The sequence below is a fragment of the Neopelma chrysocephalum genome, unplaced genomic scaffold (genome assembly GCF_003984885.1).
Source record: "Neopelma chrysocephalum unplaced genomic scaffold, ASM398488v2 Primary Assembly neopelma1_85, whole genome shotgun sequence".
Classification (NCBI taxonomy): Eukaryota; Metazoa; Chordata; class Aves; order Passeriformes; family Pipridae; genus Neopelma; species Neopelma chrysocephalum.
The window spans coordinates 2,792,946-2,807,425 of NW_020897747.1; the positions used below are offsets into that span (position 1 = coordinate 2,792,946).

At 33.7% G+C, this 14,480-nt stretch overlaps 1 protein-coding gene across 6 annotated transcripts in view; it reads right to left on the reverse strand.

Annotated features, from left to right (window-relative positions):
* The window catches only part of ATRNL1 (attractin like 1), a 531,556-nt gene that overhangs the window by 341,848 nt on the left and 175,228 nt on the right, over positions 1–14,480 (reverse strand). For all 6 annotated transcript variants that reach the window (XM_027692113.1, XM_027692108.1, XM_027692107.1 and 3 more), the window contains 2 exons: positions 11,528–11,737; positions 6,942–7,079 (listed from right to left, as the gene is read on the reverse strand). In XM_027692113.1, the coding sequence (XP_027547914.1) occupies positions 6,942–7,079; positions 11,528–11,737 (348 nt within the window). The remainder of the gene's footprint in view (positions 1–6,941; positions 7,080–11,527; positions 11,738–14,480) is intronic.

Here is a 14,480-nt window from a genome sequence, read left to right on the forward strand (position 1 = left end):
TATCATTGCAAACAGGGGTGGAAATTGCCTTCTGAGTAGTGGAGGTGATCCCCACCAGAACTTTCTATCTTGTAGCATCCTGCTTGTGCTAAAGACTTCTAGTAGCAGCAGATTCATGCAGCTGAATACATCATTCCCCATTTTTGAAAATTTACAAGAGAGGAATCCTTTCAAAAAATGCAGAAAATCGTGGGGGTTTAAGTTCTCTTAGTGTTTTTTTATTCTCCATACACTATTTATTAAAAAAACTAAATGTGGTAATCCAGCTTATTTTTAACCTACCTGACTTCAGTGAGTAATTTTATATGACTGCCAGCCTCAGTGGGAGGAAAGATGAATTGCTTGAGAGCCAAAATTTAGATATTCTATTTCTGATGTTTTCTTCATATAATGATTTTATATAGAAATGCATTATGTTATATTAATTTGGATTGTGAACATCCGTCTTTTGTTTCTAAATAATATGTGATATGAACAAAGCATCAGGTCATTGCTCACTGAAGATTAATAGATGGGAACAGCTGCTTTTGTGCTATTAAAACCAACTATTACTACAGGCTAGAAAACATGCTTCTGGACATGCATCACCACTTTCTGTAGAAGCAGAAAATGTTAACGCAAATAAAGAAATGAGTACACTAGTTAAACTAGCTATATTTTTTAAATCTTTCATAGAATAATACAATCATCAAGGTTGGAAAAGACCTTTAAGATTATCAAGTTCAATCATCAACCCAACACCACCACCATGATCATCATTAAACTGTATCCTCAAGTGCCATATCCATGTGGTTTCTGGACACCTACAGGGATGGTGACCCCACTACTTCCCTGGGCAGCCTGTTCCAGTGCTTGACAAGTCTTTCAATGAAAAATAATTTTCCCAATATCCAATCTAAACCTCCCCTGGTGCAATTTGAGGCCATTTCCTCTTGTCCTCTTTGAACAGTATTTCTTTTAGAGACATAGGAAAGGAAGAAAATCAGTATCAGCTCCTCCATGGAGGGTCATGACAAAAAAAAAAATGCCATAAAGGTTGCTATGGCTGAATAGGTAGACAGAAATAGTGCCAGAGAAAACAAACTGTAAAGCTACCAATTAGGCATCTTTTAAAGCTAGATAGAACCTAAAATCCAAGGAGACCATTTTCAATTTGCTGCCATGATGAGTTTAACATCTTTCTCATGTCTCTCTTTTGTAGACAAAAGAAGTAATGACTTGTGCCATCCTTGGCCTCTTCTCTCAAACCCCCACATCTCAGCTGTCAGTTACTCAGCAGAATAATCACATTTTCTAAGCAGCAATGTTTGAACACCATGGACTACCCTCCTGCTACTTCAAATACAACTTAGGTGTCAACAAGTCACTAGTAAGTGTTATTTTTTATTCTTTTAAGCAACACAAAAATCACAAATATACCCATCTGATTTCTCTTTAGTCTCTTGAGGCACATGTAAGTTGGATGGCTAATGCATGTATGTCAAAGTTTATGTGGAAGACATTCAAAGAGCAGTACGTGTAGATGTATATACACACATATATAAAAATATAGGTGAATACATGTATAAAAATATAGGTGAAAAGTACCAAGTTACACAATGACACCACAAAAGAAATGCTTTTACAGAGACAGACGCTTTAAAAGAAAAACAGATCAAATTTATTCTGTCCTACTCTCTACGTACTGGAGGAAAAAAGTTACCTCTCACCTGGCTGCTGTGGGTGCTACTGGCTGATGCACACATAGTTTATACTCACTACTAACAGGTTCACTTTTAACAATAATTTGAAGTTCTGGTAAAAAAATTTTTATGTTTCCAGTAAAAAATTAACTTCACATTTTCAAACAGGATCATTACAAACCAAATTTGGGGGGAGCATTAGAAATGTCCAATGTAAGATAGCAGAGAGGGCGACAGATCTACTGAGGCAATAGAAATGCTTCAGACTGGCTTAAAGAACTCCACCCCAACAGGTTGTCTGGTCAGGGGCTTTTACAGGATGGTCATCAGTGTCCTAGACACTGAGCCTTTTAAGGTTGCTCAGAGAACAAGCAGTGCAAGTTAAAACACAATGTTCCTGCTGTGCTGGTACTCACAGTTTTCCTCCGACTGCAAAAGCAACAGCAACGGCAGTACAATTATGGGAAAACTGAACACTATTTGGAATGTTATCATTTTATGAAAAAAAATGGCAATACAGCAAAATGCTTATGTTATATTATTATTAAATGTATTATACATTCCTCATGTGTATCAAAAGTTACTGTAAAGAATTTTTTTTCCTGGTATCTCATAAATTTTAAGAATAATTTTTTTGAAAATACCATGCATAAAGAAAATGACAAGATGATAAGCAGCTAGAGTGATTTTTTCTTAACACTGACAACAAGCAGATGATTAATAAGTTTGAAATCAATGCTAAAAAATGTTGCTAAAATGACACAAAATTGTTCCAAGCAATCTTCCCATAACTGTTTTATCCTGGTGTTTTATGCTGCAGTCTGTAGTACATATATAACTCTATTTTTTCTATTACAATTTCTATAGAATTTCTATTAAAAAATTGTATATTTCCCGGATATGCAGTACATAACAGAATATGACCTTGAAGAAAACAAAACACTAAGAGAAGCCACCAGGACGGCAAGCCAGGACCTGCTCCCATCTACAGTCAAAGCTGGTTTGTTTCCAAAATAAATTAATATTTAATGATGAATCTTCTATTACGGAATTTTGATAATCGTGCCTTCCAAATTGTACCTCAAATGGGACTTGACTAAAATTTAGAAAAAATTAATCAAAGTGATTTGGAATATCTGTCTTCAAAATCTTCAACACTTCAAGCTAAAAGGCTTCCCAGGTGTCCCATATCTCAGCAGCTTCTCCTGCTCAGAAACACACAAGGCTGAGCTGTGCATCTCTTGTCTAAGCTACACCACAACAGAGTGTGAGTGTGCTTTATTCTGCTCATTAGAGGATCTCAGTCCTTAAATATTTCTGTCACAGGCTGACAGCACTGCATTTAAAACTCCAAGGGCTGCTCATGGATTTGTTTGGTCTGGAACCCCAAACCTGCCTCTTGCTAGAGCACTCCCTCATGTTCAGAACTCACCTCTGCCTTCCCTCTTATTTTCTTGCACATTGAGATAACTCCTAAAAAGGATGCTTTAACTTTGCGTGGTACTATCACTTCACACTTTTCTTTGCCATACAGGGGTCTTAGATTACAAATCTTAAGCATGTCTACAGGGTCTGGACTTCCTAATTTGTGCACTATCATTTATTTCCAAGAAGAAATGCAAGGTATTTTGAACAACTAAAATTATTTCATAATTTAAGGTAAGAAATTAAATTAATTTTGTACTATGGCTACCTATTTGAAATGACAGACTACCTGAAACCATTTTTAATTAGTATAAGAACAGTTAACTGTAATAAATTACAGTCACAGAACTTCCTTTAACTTTCTAAAACATTTCTGTAATTTATTACTGATTTTTGTATAGAATACAGCAACGAATCAAATATAAAATAATTCAAACTATATATTTGTACAATGAAACGTCAAAGAACTGAAGGAGCACATACATCTTTACTGCAAGGCACATCTTAGGCCTACTGAATATAAAGTTCATTTTTACACCCAGAATACAAACTCTAACTCTCATTCTTTGTATTGAAAAGAGACTTCAACTAACAGAATTTAAATGAGTAATTGGTATTAGGCATGGTTATTTTAAGAAGAAAAAGAATAATAATTATTTATAAAAAATATGATCATTGTCAAATTATTGTCCATCAGCAATCAACATACACCCTTCTGACACAAAAATAAACCAGAGTGCCAGTTACAGAGTAAACCTGCATTAGATGGAAAGCTTTTTAATTCCACAATAACAAAAATGCTACAGATTTAAAAATAAGTAGTATGAAACTTAGTAACATCTTGGTAACATTAAGGACTCATAGTAGGGTAAATATCCATAGCCATTTGGCTACATATAGATAATTTTCTTATATAATTGGAATACTTTATCTTCACTCAGTAAATCTCTGCTTTCTAGATCTCAGACTCCCAAAACTCTATTGAAAATTAGGACTGGAGAAAGACACGTGGAATCAGCTACACCACTGCCCATTTCCAAAGCTAGAGATGTTTGAAAATTTGAAAAATATAGTGTGATAATGCAGATTTCTTAACATCTTTAGGCAATCTATTTTACAGTTTAGCCAGTAGAAAATTTTCCTCGTATTCCACCTTAATCTTTCTTGTTGCAGTCTAACACCATTTCTTCCTCCTCAACAAAAATGGAGGTGGGGGGAAAAGGCATTTTATCATCATTCTCTCTTTTCAGTTTCCCTTCATGCATTTGAAGCCTGTTATTATGCCTCCATCTTTTCTTTTTCCTTTTTTGAGGTTTGTCACTTTTATTAAGCCTGCATCATATCAGGATGCAAAGCAAGTCCTTAAATCTGTTTCAAAGCTATTGAAATGTCAGCAATTATAGTGAGTGAAAATACAGAAAAGTCAATTTTTTTATCCATTCTTTAATCACAACTATTCAAAACCTTTTGAAACATGAATTATATCTTTCTCCTATAACAACTGTTACTCATTCCATAGTAATTCGATAGCATAACATGATGCAATACCACTATGAATGTATCAGTTATTTGATGACAGTTATAAAGCCATCATTATTACCAAAGTAGGAAAAAAAAATTATATAAGTACAGAATTTTTCCATCCCTGGGCAAAGGTCAGAACAGAATTGGTCACTCAGAGGTGGACAGTCAGCTTCTTTCACAGCTTTTTTCATGACCTCCTAGAAGTATAACCAGAAAGGATTAAGGAAACTATTAACATAGTTAAGGGGGGAAAAAAAGTTTTCCAAGGACTGCAAGGCTTGCTATATATCTCCTTCTCCTTCTTTTCAAGATCATCAGGGATCTAAGGAACAACACAGGCTAATCCAGCCTATAAAAGAAAAGGAAGATTTTCTTGCAAATTATTAATCTGCATCACTGACAGTCAAACTAAGTTGGAGGTCATATTTTACATATAAGTATATATATCATGACAGCAGATAACATAATATGTGTACTGAATACATAATTACTTTTGTCAGGACACTCTGAAAAGAATATTCTATGTCATGAGAATGTTAGGAAAGTGATTCTTAGTTTTTCTCCCAATGTACACCACTTTACCTCTCCACTGTATAACCTCTTTTATATAGCACAAGTATAACCTCTTTTCCCAGCTTCGACTGCTCTCCAGTTCCTAACTAAGTTATGCCCTTGTAACTATAGCAACTTGATATATGAAGAATATTACAGTATTAGAGATATACTTTAAGAGTTATACTCATTATCTTGTCATTCCTTTAAAAAGTTTTCAATATGGATCCTCACAGAAATTACTCAGGAGCTCTGAGGAAAAAATGCACCACATGCTCAGGCAGACCTCATAGAAGGCTTAGTCTAAGTAGAAAAGTTGGTAAGGTCCAGCCAGAAACTCAGTTGGCAGCAGCAAAGTGACACACGGTGGAACAATAAGGATGACTGGCTTCATGATTTTTTTGTCCTTTGATTGGCTATTTCATATAATTTCCTGTCTTATTTTCTCTTTATTTCAGTCACACGTAAGCTCAGCTTCTGGTTGGATTGTCCTTTCTTCCACTTGTATTTTTTTCCATAAGCTTCTACTTTAATTTGCAACCGTGCAGAATTTTTTTTCTGTCTTACCAAAAGCATTACCAGATTGAAGGAGGAAAAAAAAAACAAACCAGAAACATCACTTTCTTTCCTTATGTTCCTACAGTGCCCGATCCCAACTATACTCACAAACTCCTCTTATATCCTAGTAACATTGATGTGACTTATCTATGGATCACTGCTATTTTTTCCTGCAGAAAACTCTGGCCCACAATTTGGGCACCTCTATGACAGTAATCATGATACTGAAGAAAATCTAACAGTTCACAATGACTCAATTTTTCAAAATATCCTGAAGATGTAAACATATTTATTATGGGCTCTATACTACAGAACACGATATACCGATGCAGATAAAGCCTCAAAATAATTATCATTTTTATTTTTTAAACCATTCTTTAGTCAAAATAGCTCCTGTTAAAATCATGCCTACCAATAAAAATATGTGCTCTTACAGACTAGGTTTGAAAAAACAAGTTGTAAAATTTATAATTTTACTGGTCCTATAAATTGATTTTAGTCATTATTGCACCACGCATATTTCACTAAAGGTGATGGAATGCTTATTCCGTTGATAGCTAATGTATCCCTGAAGAATAAAAGCTGTATGAATACATCATTTTGCCATAAAGGTGATACAGACAGCAAAAGAACATTTTGTCAACTTCAGGAAAAAAAGAGAACTATTAAGAATTATTTAAAGCATCATAAAGCACCAGCAAAACATTCAATTGTCAGTAGGGGTAGACATTAATCTTTCCATCCCCTTGAACACAATTTTTACATACTGTGCCTGAGTTTACCAGATGGGAAGCTTTATGCATTGCCTATTGAGTGCTGAGGAACAAACAAACCCTTTAAATGAATAAATACACCTTAAGAAGAAAAGGTCCTGTTAAAGAAACATCAGTAATGGAGAATGGGACTAAACTTTCTAGCACTCTCCTAGATTCAAAGTCAACTACCTTAATGAGTTTTCATTTTGAATATATTCCTACTTCTGCCATTTTTTTCTACGGGAAGGAGTTACTGTCAACTTTAAAACCACCCAAGCAAATAAAAAAGCAGCCCTACACAATATACAAAACCTATCTGGATTACTGGACTTCAATCTCTCTTTCAATTCAAGGAGAATCCTCCAGTTCAGCAATGGATAAAGTAAACATTGAACAGGAATGTCATTTTGGTATTTTTCTCTTTCCTCCCAGCAGAAGGACTTACCTGTACACTGTCCTCCATTTGTGGGATCCCCATAATATCCTGGCATGCACGTCTCACACTGTTTTCCTGTGGTGAGGTTTTTACATTGATCGCAGACATTGCTGTTGATGCAGGTGCTGTGGCCGTTACACTGGCAAGCTAGAATATAACAGTTTAAAAGTTACATTACTAAATAGTTCTTTGGAAAAAAATCATACCTATGTGATTACAAAATTACAGTACAATCTAATTCTGAGTAGTTTAGTCCTGACTAATAACCAGCATATAAGTTTGTACTTTGACATAGAACCTCTTTAAAACAGTATTGCAACATGAATCCACACAAAAGACCAAAAAAGTTGACTTTTTAGTCACATGTGAATTTGAAGTGTGTGAGAAAGTGGTTTTTTGCCATTTTTTTTCTGCCATCTATTCCTTATAGCTTTAAAATGCTGTCCAGTCACTTAAGAAATCTTTTAAAAGGTAGTAAGTCACAAACTGAGACTACATAAAAACCCCAATACCTACAACCCATTGTTAAACATTTGAAAGGCTACTGTGATGGAGAACGTGAACAACTCGTAGCCAAATTTTTATCTACTGGGGAGACAGAACTTGTAAAATAAAGTAACAAAATAACATCTTATTTTTAACAGTTTTGACCCTCTTTAGCTTTAGCATACAAAACAATTTTAAGGACATCAGGACAACATCAAACAGCTCCAGTCCCTCCTCATTACAGTTGATTTCAGTGAAAGGAAAAAAACTGGACTCTATTGATATTTTTTTTTTTTTTTACACCTGACCTTGAAAGCATAAAATTGCTTTTTGTAAAATAACAGCACTATAAACCACTGATCTTGCACCATAGCTCCACTCCAGAGATTCATGTTTTGAGGAAACTCAGAAAACACCGATCACTATTGCAGCAAAATCACAACGTGAATCCTGCCAGAATCATTGATCCTGCTGCCAGGTTTTGAAGGATGACCTCTCTATAGAGTGGGACCTCAGAACTCATCGTGCTCAGCAGATTAGTAAACTGTCAATTACAGCAGCTTGTCAAATGTCAGACCATGGCAAACCTGGGTGTAAGACTCAGCAGAGGACTGTTATCTCAGTAAGATTGTATTTTTTTAAAATTTGGATTTTTAATCTAAATGTCACAGTGATTCGTGTCTTGGCTAGGAGAAAAAAAAAAAAAGATTCTCACTACATGATTTAAAAGTTTTTAGATCAGTTTTATAATTTAGTAACTTAATATATTTACAGCCATTGCCAGGCTTGACTCATAAACCATTAAACCTCCCCAGTTGACAATCTCTTCCTTCTTTTGTAACTGTGCTCAGAGAATCTTGCAAACAAGTATCTAATGTTTCTGTACTATTAAGTTTTCTCACTATTTTGACTTAATTCTCAAACACCTTTATGGTGTTCTCCTCCAGGAGGGTTCCCCTTCTGCAGTTTGTTGCCATTCTCAGGAAAAGCTACAAAAAAGTAGCATGACATGCAGCTCCATTTTGGGTTTTGTGTAAATGTCTTACACATAAAATTGCTTAAAGGAAATGTTAAAAAAAAAATACAGCCCAGAAGACCAAAAGTAAAACCAGAGTACATTAAATAGTTGTTTTATTAAAGTAAGATTGCCTAATTAAGACTTCATCTTAGTGTAGGAAAAATGCTTTATTTAGTTTGAAACTCACTAGTTTTATGTGGTGAAGGGAAAAATACTACAGAAGTCATAGAATTAAAATTTCACTTGATATAAAATTTCATTTTTATTGGTATTTTCATAGAATATTGTCTGTAATGAATTATACCAGCATATTTTATTCGAAGCACAACAATCATTTGACATACTTCAAACAAGATTAAAAAAGACTAAGTCTGTGTGAGCCTATTGACAGTTTGTGGTTTGGATGAAAATAAAAATAGTTTATATCCTATAGTTTGAAGATTATTCTGCCGCACTGATGAATAGTTGGCTAAACCATTCATGTTCATTCACACATGCATTTAGTTTTCTTTGTAGTCCATATCCATCCTCTTTATAGTGCCTCTGGGCAATTGTGTTGGTGATAAATATTTTAAATTCATTCTCCTTTTCCGTCTGTTCAAATCTTTAAAATTAGTATTCAGCAGGTAGTATAAAAAAGTATTCATTTTTATGACTGGTCACTTTGAAATCAATAGTCCTCAAAGAAGCTGTCATAGTATTTCTTTTGATATGAATAGAATTTTATCACATTCTTATTTTAACTGAACTATTATTATAAATAAAATTGCAAATACCACACATGAAAAGAAAAACATAGTTGACATCTCCTCCCATGAGAAGAGCAGTTCAGGTAGAATGCAAGCCCAAGATTTTCTTTGAAGTCTAAATTTCTCCTCTGAAAAGCAGTGTGAATGGATTCTAACTAGTTTGCTTAAAACTAGATGAAGTATCTTTACATTAGATCCAGATTGTAATGCAGACATTCTTTTTCTATATTTTCCTAGTTTTAGTATTTTCTTAAAATTATAATTACCAACAATTGTCAGCATCACCAGTCATTGCAACACAGAGGTCAAAAGCAAATTAAACATAAAATTGCTTCTCTCCAGGGCAGCCTCACTGAAGATTCAGCTAAAGCAAGTTTGGTGCGTGAGGAGAATTTGTTGCTGCGAGTGATGTACATTAAAAGGATTTAAAGGAAAAATAACTTTTTAAAACTGAACTCCTAATTCTTATTTAAATGATCATCATGGGGTCTCATTATTTTAATAACTATTTTGATTATTTAATACTGATGACTTAAGTTTGATGGCACTGAAACAACTTCGAAATTTGAAATTTATTGAACTGTGCAATTCTTCTGACTTTTCGCTTTTCTCAATGAGATACATATTTTTAGGCAAATCACCAATTATAAAACGTCATTTTTTCAATGGTGTGTCATGTCAGTTGAGGATTCCATTGGTTCTTATTGTGCATATAATTTTTGAAATTGATTTAAAAATCTCTTCCATTTTCTTTGCCTTAACAAAATGTAAGAATTCAGAGCTACCATATATGACCACATAATTTACAGCAAATTAAAATTTACAATTAAGGTTGTTTTTATCATCCTTTAAATAACACAAAAATTAAGACATACAAAACTAAGCATTAGTTTTTAGAAAAATTATAAATCAATGACCCACTAGTTAGAGAACATTGGAATTAAGCATTTGGAATTTCAGTGAATTCTTGACCAGGACATGCAATGAATACATAATTTTGTCCATGAAGAATAAACATTAAACACAGTAATGAAATCTTCTAACTCAAAGAGTTTAGACAAGCAACGTATTTAACCCTTATAATTTCACTAGTGGTAGAAACTATGCATTGCACTGAAAGGCTAACAGTGCACTTATCACCATACACTTATTTTAACATACAGACTAAGTAATGAAGTTTTCATACAGTAGAATGGAAATTGTTTCTAAAAAATGTACTAGAGGCTTCTTTGTTCAGCAAATGGTATTAGATGATTTGAAGGATTTTTTTGTTTTAACTCAAAACATTTGACAGTGTTCACTTGGTTTTACATTTCATTATTCTAAAACTTAAAAAAAAAAAACCAAAAAACCTGCTCTCTCTCTGTATTTATAAACATGCACATATATATGCACACACACACAGAGAACACGCTGATAAAAAAAGCAGCCAGAAAAGCAAACATAGTTTCATGTACCCATAAAAGTTTTGATGCTTGAGAAGCTCCAGTTTCCAAAATTATCAGCAGTAGAACATTTGCTGGGAAAAAAAACCTTCAGCACAAGTACACTATTTATTCTAAAAAAAAAAGTTTCCAAGCTGTCTTTTAAGCTGTATTATTTATTGTAAATTACTACTGGAGGACTGTCAAACTCCGCAGTGTGCTATACATTTGCCTGCAGTACTACACTGCTGCTTTCAAGGTTGGAGTATTTCCACACAGGAGGCTGCACCAGCTCAGCTTCCACTGTCTTAAAGCACCAGGTGTCTTCCTTACTTTTCCAATTAACATAAAAATTAAAATTCTGTAATCAGAGTGATATGGCTTAAATCTAGAGATTTTTTTAAGATTAAACAAGCATATGTTCTTTTACTCCAAATGTCTAAAAGGGTGACTGGAGGCACAGCTCAGGTATTTGGCAGCCCCCCATTCTCACAGCCAGTTGTACTTGGGCATGAGGAGCAGGGAAGCTTCTGCAGTCGCCTATGGACAATTTCTTCCCAGTTGCACTCTTCTTTTATGGATATGGAAGCCAAAAGAAAGCAAGAGCTGAAGCAAATTCATACAGTTGGATATTAAAAAGTGGAAGGATAAGGTGGGTGAAAACTTATTTACAAATAAACGGCAGTTTTAATTAAACTACTTGTGTTACATTTCACATGTGAACCTACATGATAGGAAACACATTTGTGTTCAGTGGACAGAGACTAACAAACTATACATTTAAAAAATATTTTGGAAAAAGAAATCTCTCATGTAAATGTTATTTGTGTTACTTCAAACAATTATGTTATTTTGGTGTGCTTAAACAGAGAAATGTCTCTTATTTCATATATAAGAAAGAATGGAAGCAGACCTTACCTGGACACTGGATAAAAGACCACTCATAATTTTTCTCTTTTGGGCAAAGACCAGCATCAAGCACCATTTCATTACCAACAGGCTTCATTGGACCTCGTGATGATCCTTCTAAACATTGTCCTTTACCAGTGTTACTGGGATCGTTGCACCATCCACACCCAGGCTGTTCCAAGCACTGTCCACAGGTCCTCAATCCAGAGCAGTTTTGAGCTTTATTACATGGAATACAATATTAATGCAATGGGTTTTGTTTGTTTGGGGGTTTGGGTGGGGGTTTTTGTTTGTATTTTTTTAATAAGATGCTAGTATTTTACAATAGTTGATGAAGAAACAATTTAGCTTTTCTATTTCCTTGTGCAAATTGAAAAAAATCAGTCACAATAGTAAGAATATCTCAGTTTTCTTTAAAAGTTGTACTTCCTCACAAAATACACAGCGGGTGTTTTTTACACCACAATGCAACAATAAAGATTACAAATAAACAAAGATAATGAAGCAGAAAAATAATATTATACATCTTCATTAAATCCCACAAAAATATATATCCTCATATATTACTAATTTTACTGACATAAACCGCCCTTCTGATAGGAAGACTCTAGAATTCAATACAAGGTCAGTAATTCAAATAAGAGTGATATTATTATTCCAAAACAAACAAACAAAAAATGAAACCAGGATAATTCAAACACAAACCAAAAATTTATTTGGATATAAAGTACCTCTGGATCTCACCTGAGTATTCATCTACAGATATGACTCAGTCTCCTTATACAGAACTTCTGAAACAAGCTAGCATACTACACATCTTAAGCTACAAGTCATAACTCAATCCCCTTTAATTGAACTATATCTTAAGATTCTCATCAGTTAATCAGGTTTCCTTTTTTAAATTGCATGCTTAAAATCAAATCTCCTTCTAGATCTTTTATACTTTATTCCTTTAGAATAATTAAATGGTCTTCCTCATATTTTAAATCTGTTTAGAACCAAATAAAATTCCCATGCTGAAGCTACTGTCATTTCTTATTAATAAGAAATTAACATTTTAGTATCTTCAGGAATGGCATTAAAATTACCAGGCTTCTTTGAGCTTTTTCTGCTACATCTTAATTTTTTTAATTAATGCTGTAACACTGAATTAAATTAATATCAGAATCATTTGAACATTGATCACTATGGGTCCCTGTCTCTTTTCACATTAACTTTATAGGCACTCAAAAATTAAATTTTAAAAGCATACATGAATGTAAGAAAGATCCTGCCAGGAAGCCAAAATTATCTAAGTTTCTTCTTAAAAAGAAGAAAGTAGTTTAAAGGTTCATGGAGGTTTTTTGAAGGACATTCAAATGGCTTCTACATGAGTGTAACATCTTAATTTGGCTCAGCTGCAGCCAGTACATCCAAATAATATTCTCAGCTACGTGGACCACTCTAGTGCACAAAGGGAATACTTTAATCCATGCTATAAAGGGTATACTAAGCAGAATGATTTATTACTAATTTAATAAATTGAGAGTAGAATAAAGCTAGCTTCTCTGACTTCAGCAACCATTAAAATAGTTTAAAAGTAGTGGAAACTACAAGAGGAAAAAATACTCCATAGTCTAAAGATACATGAAGATATCAAGAAAACAGACAGTTAAGAACCTGCGTGAATCTCAAAAGCACTTTAATAGAGCAGGAAGCTAGAGCATGAGCTCTTGCATCATTAGACTTGGAACAATCCAAATAGGAGGAAATGTTTCAATTTTCCCAAATATGAGAAAAAAGGCGGGACAGGAGAAGCTCAACTGTTGTTGAAAATTGTCAAGCATGTGACAAATCAGTTTTAAACCATCAGAACTGAAGCTGAATGATATGAATTTGGGAATTTGAATACATTAGAAGATCAGCAGAAAAATAAAGACCATCACTCTGTACTGGCTGACTTGCCCTTTCAGAGACGCACTGTAAATGATCCAAACAAATCTCATGCTGCTATTTATACTCATGTTGCTATTTATAAAGCTCTGAAGTATCAGCTGCACTATCTTCATGGAAGATAAAACAGAATCAAAAGCTAAAATCCTCATATATTCTCTGTGGTGGCATTTAGCTGAAGAGAGCTAACTGAGAAGCTACTGCTGATGGAATAAGGGGATATTAAAGCAGAAATTTTATTTTCTTTGAAATTCTAAAGGTGGTCTGAGATTGTTCCACTGTCAGCTATTCAATCAAAAGTCATAATGGAGGGAAGATGTAGAGAAGAGTGGAGATGAAAGTTTTTGGCAAGGAGGTATTAAAATGACAAAATGTCACCAATAAAACAGCATTCTGCATTTTAAATCCAAGCTGTGGAAATAAATGTGAAGTTCTCAGTTGTTATATTTTTTTATTTTAAATCACACATGCTTGTCTGAATTTCTTTCATTCAGAGTAAAACATCCAAAAGCTCAGAAATTAGTCATTTAAAATAATAATAGAATTTTAAAACCAAGAAGGATTTTTTTTGAAAAGGTACAGTTACAGTCCACTCGAAGTTAAATAGAAACACTAGCCCTTGATAAGGGAATGAACTTAATACTTTATTACTCTAGCAGCAATAATGATATATCTACCTAACAAAATTTTCAAGTCATTTACACTAAAACAATGTCTGAACCATACTTCATTTGGACATACATTTTCTTTTTTAAATGCAAAATATCTGACACTAGAAAACTCTGGGAAAACTGCTTACAGACACAATCTTGTTTTTCTCTAATTTGAACAGAAAATACATTTTTATACAAAATTGCCTTTACATAATGATGAACTGGTATATAGCAAATCCTGTTTGCCTTATTTAATATAAAATTTTACAGATCTGACAAAAAGTCCAATCAAATTAAGAAAAATTTTTTTGTGTTCCTCAAACAAATTGAATTATGTGCAAATACTACACAAACACACAAACTGAAAGTCCAGGCAG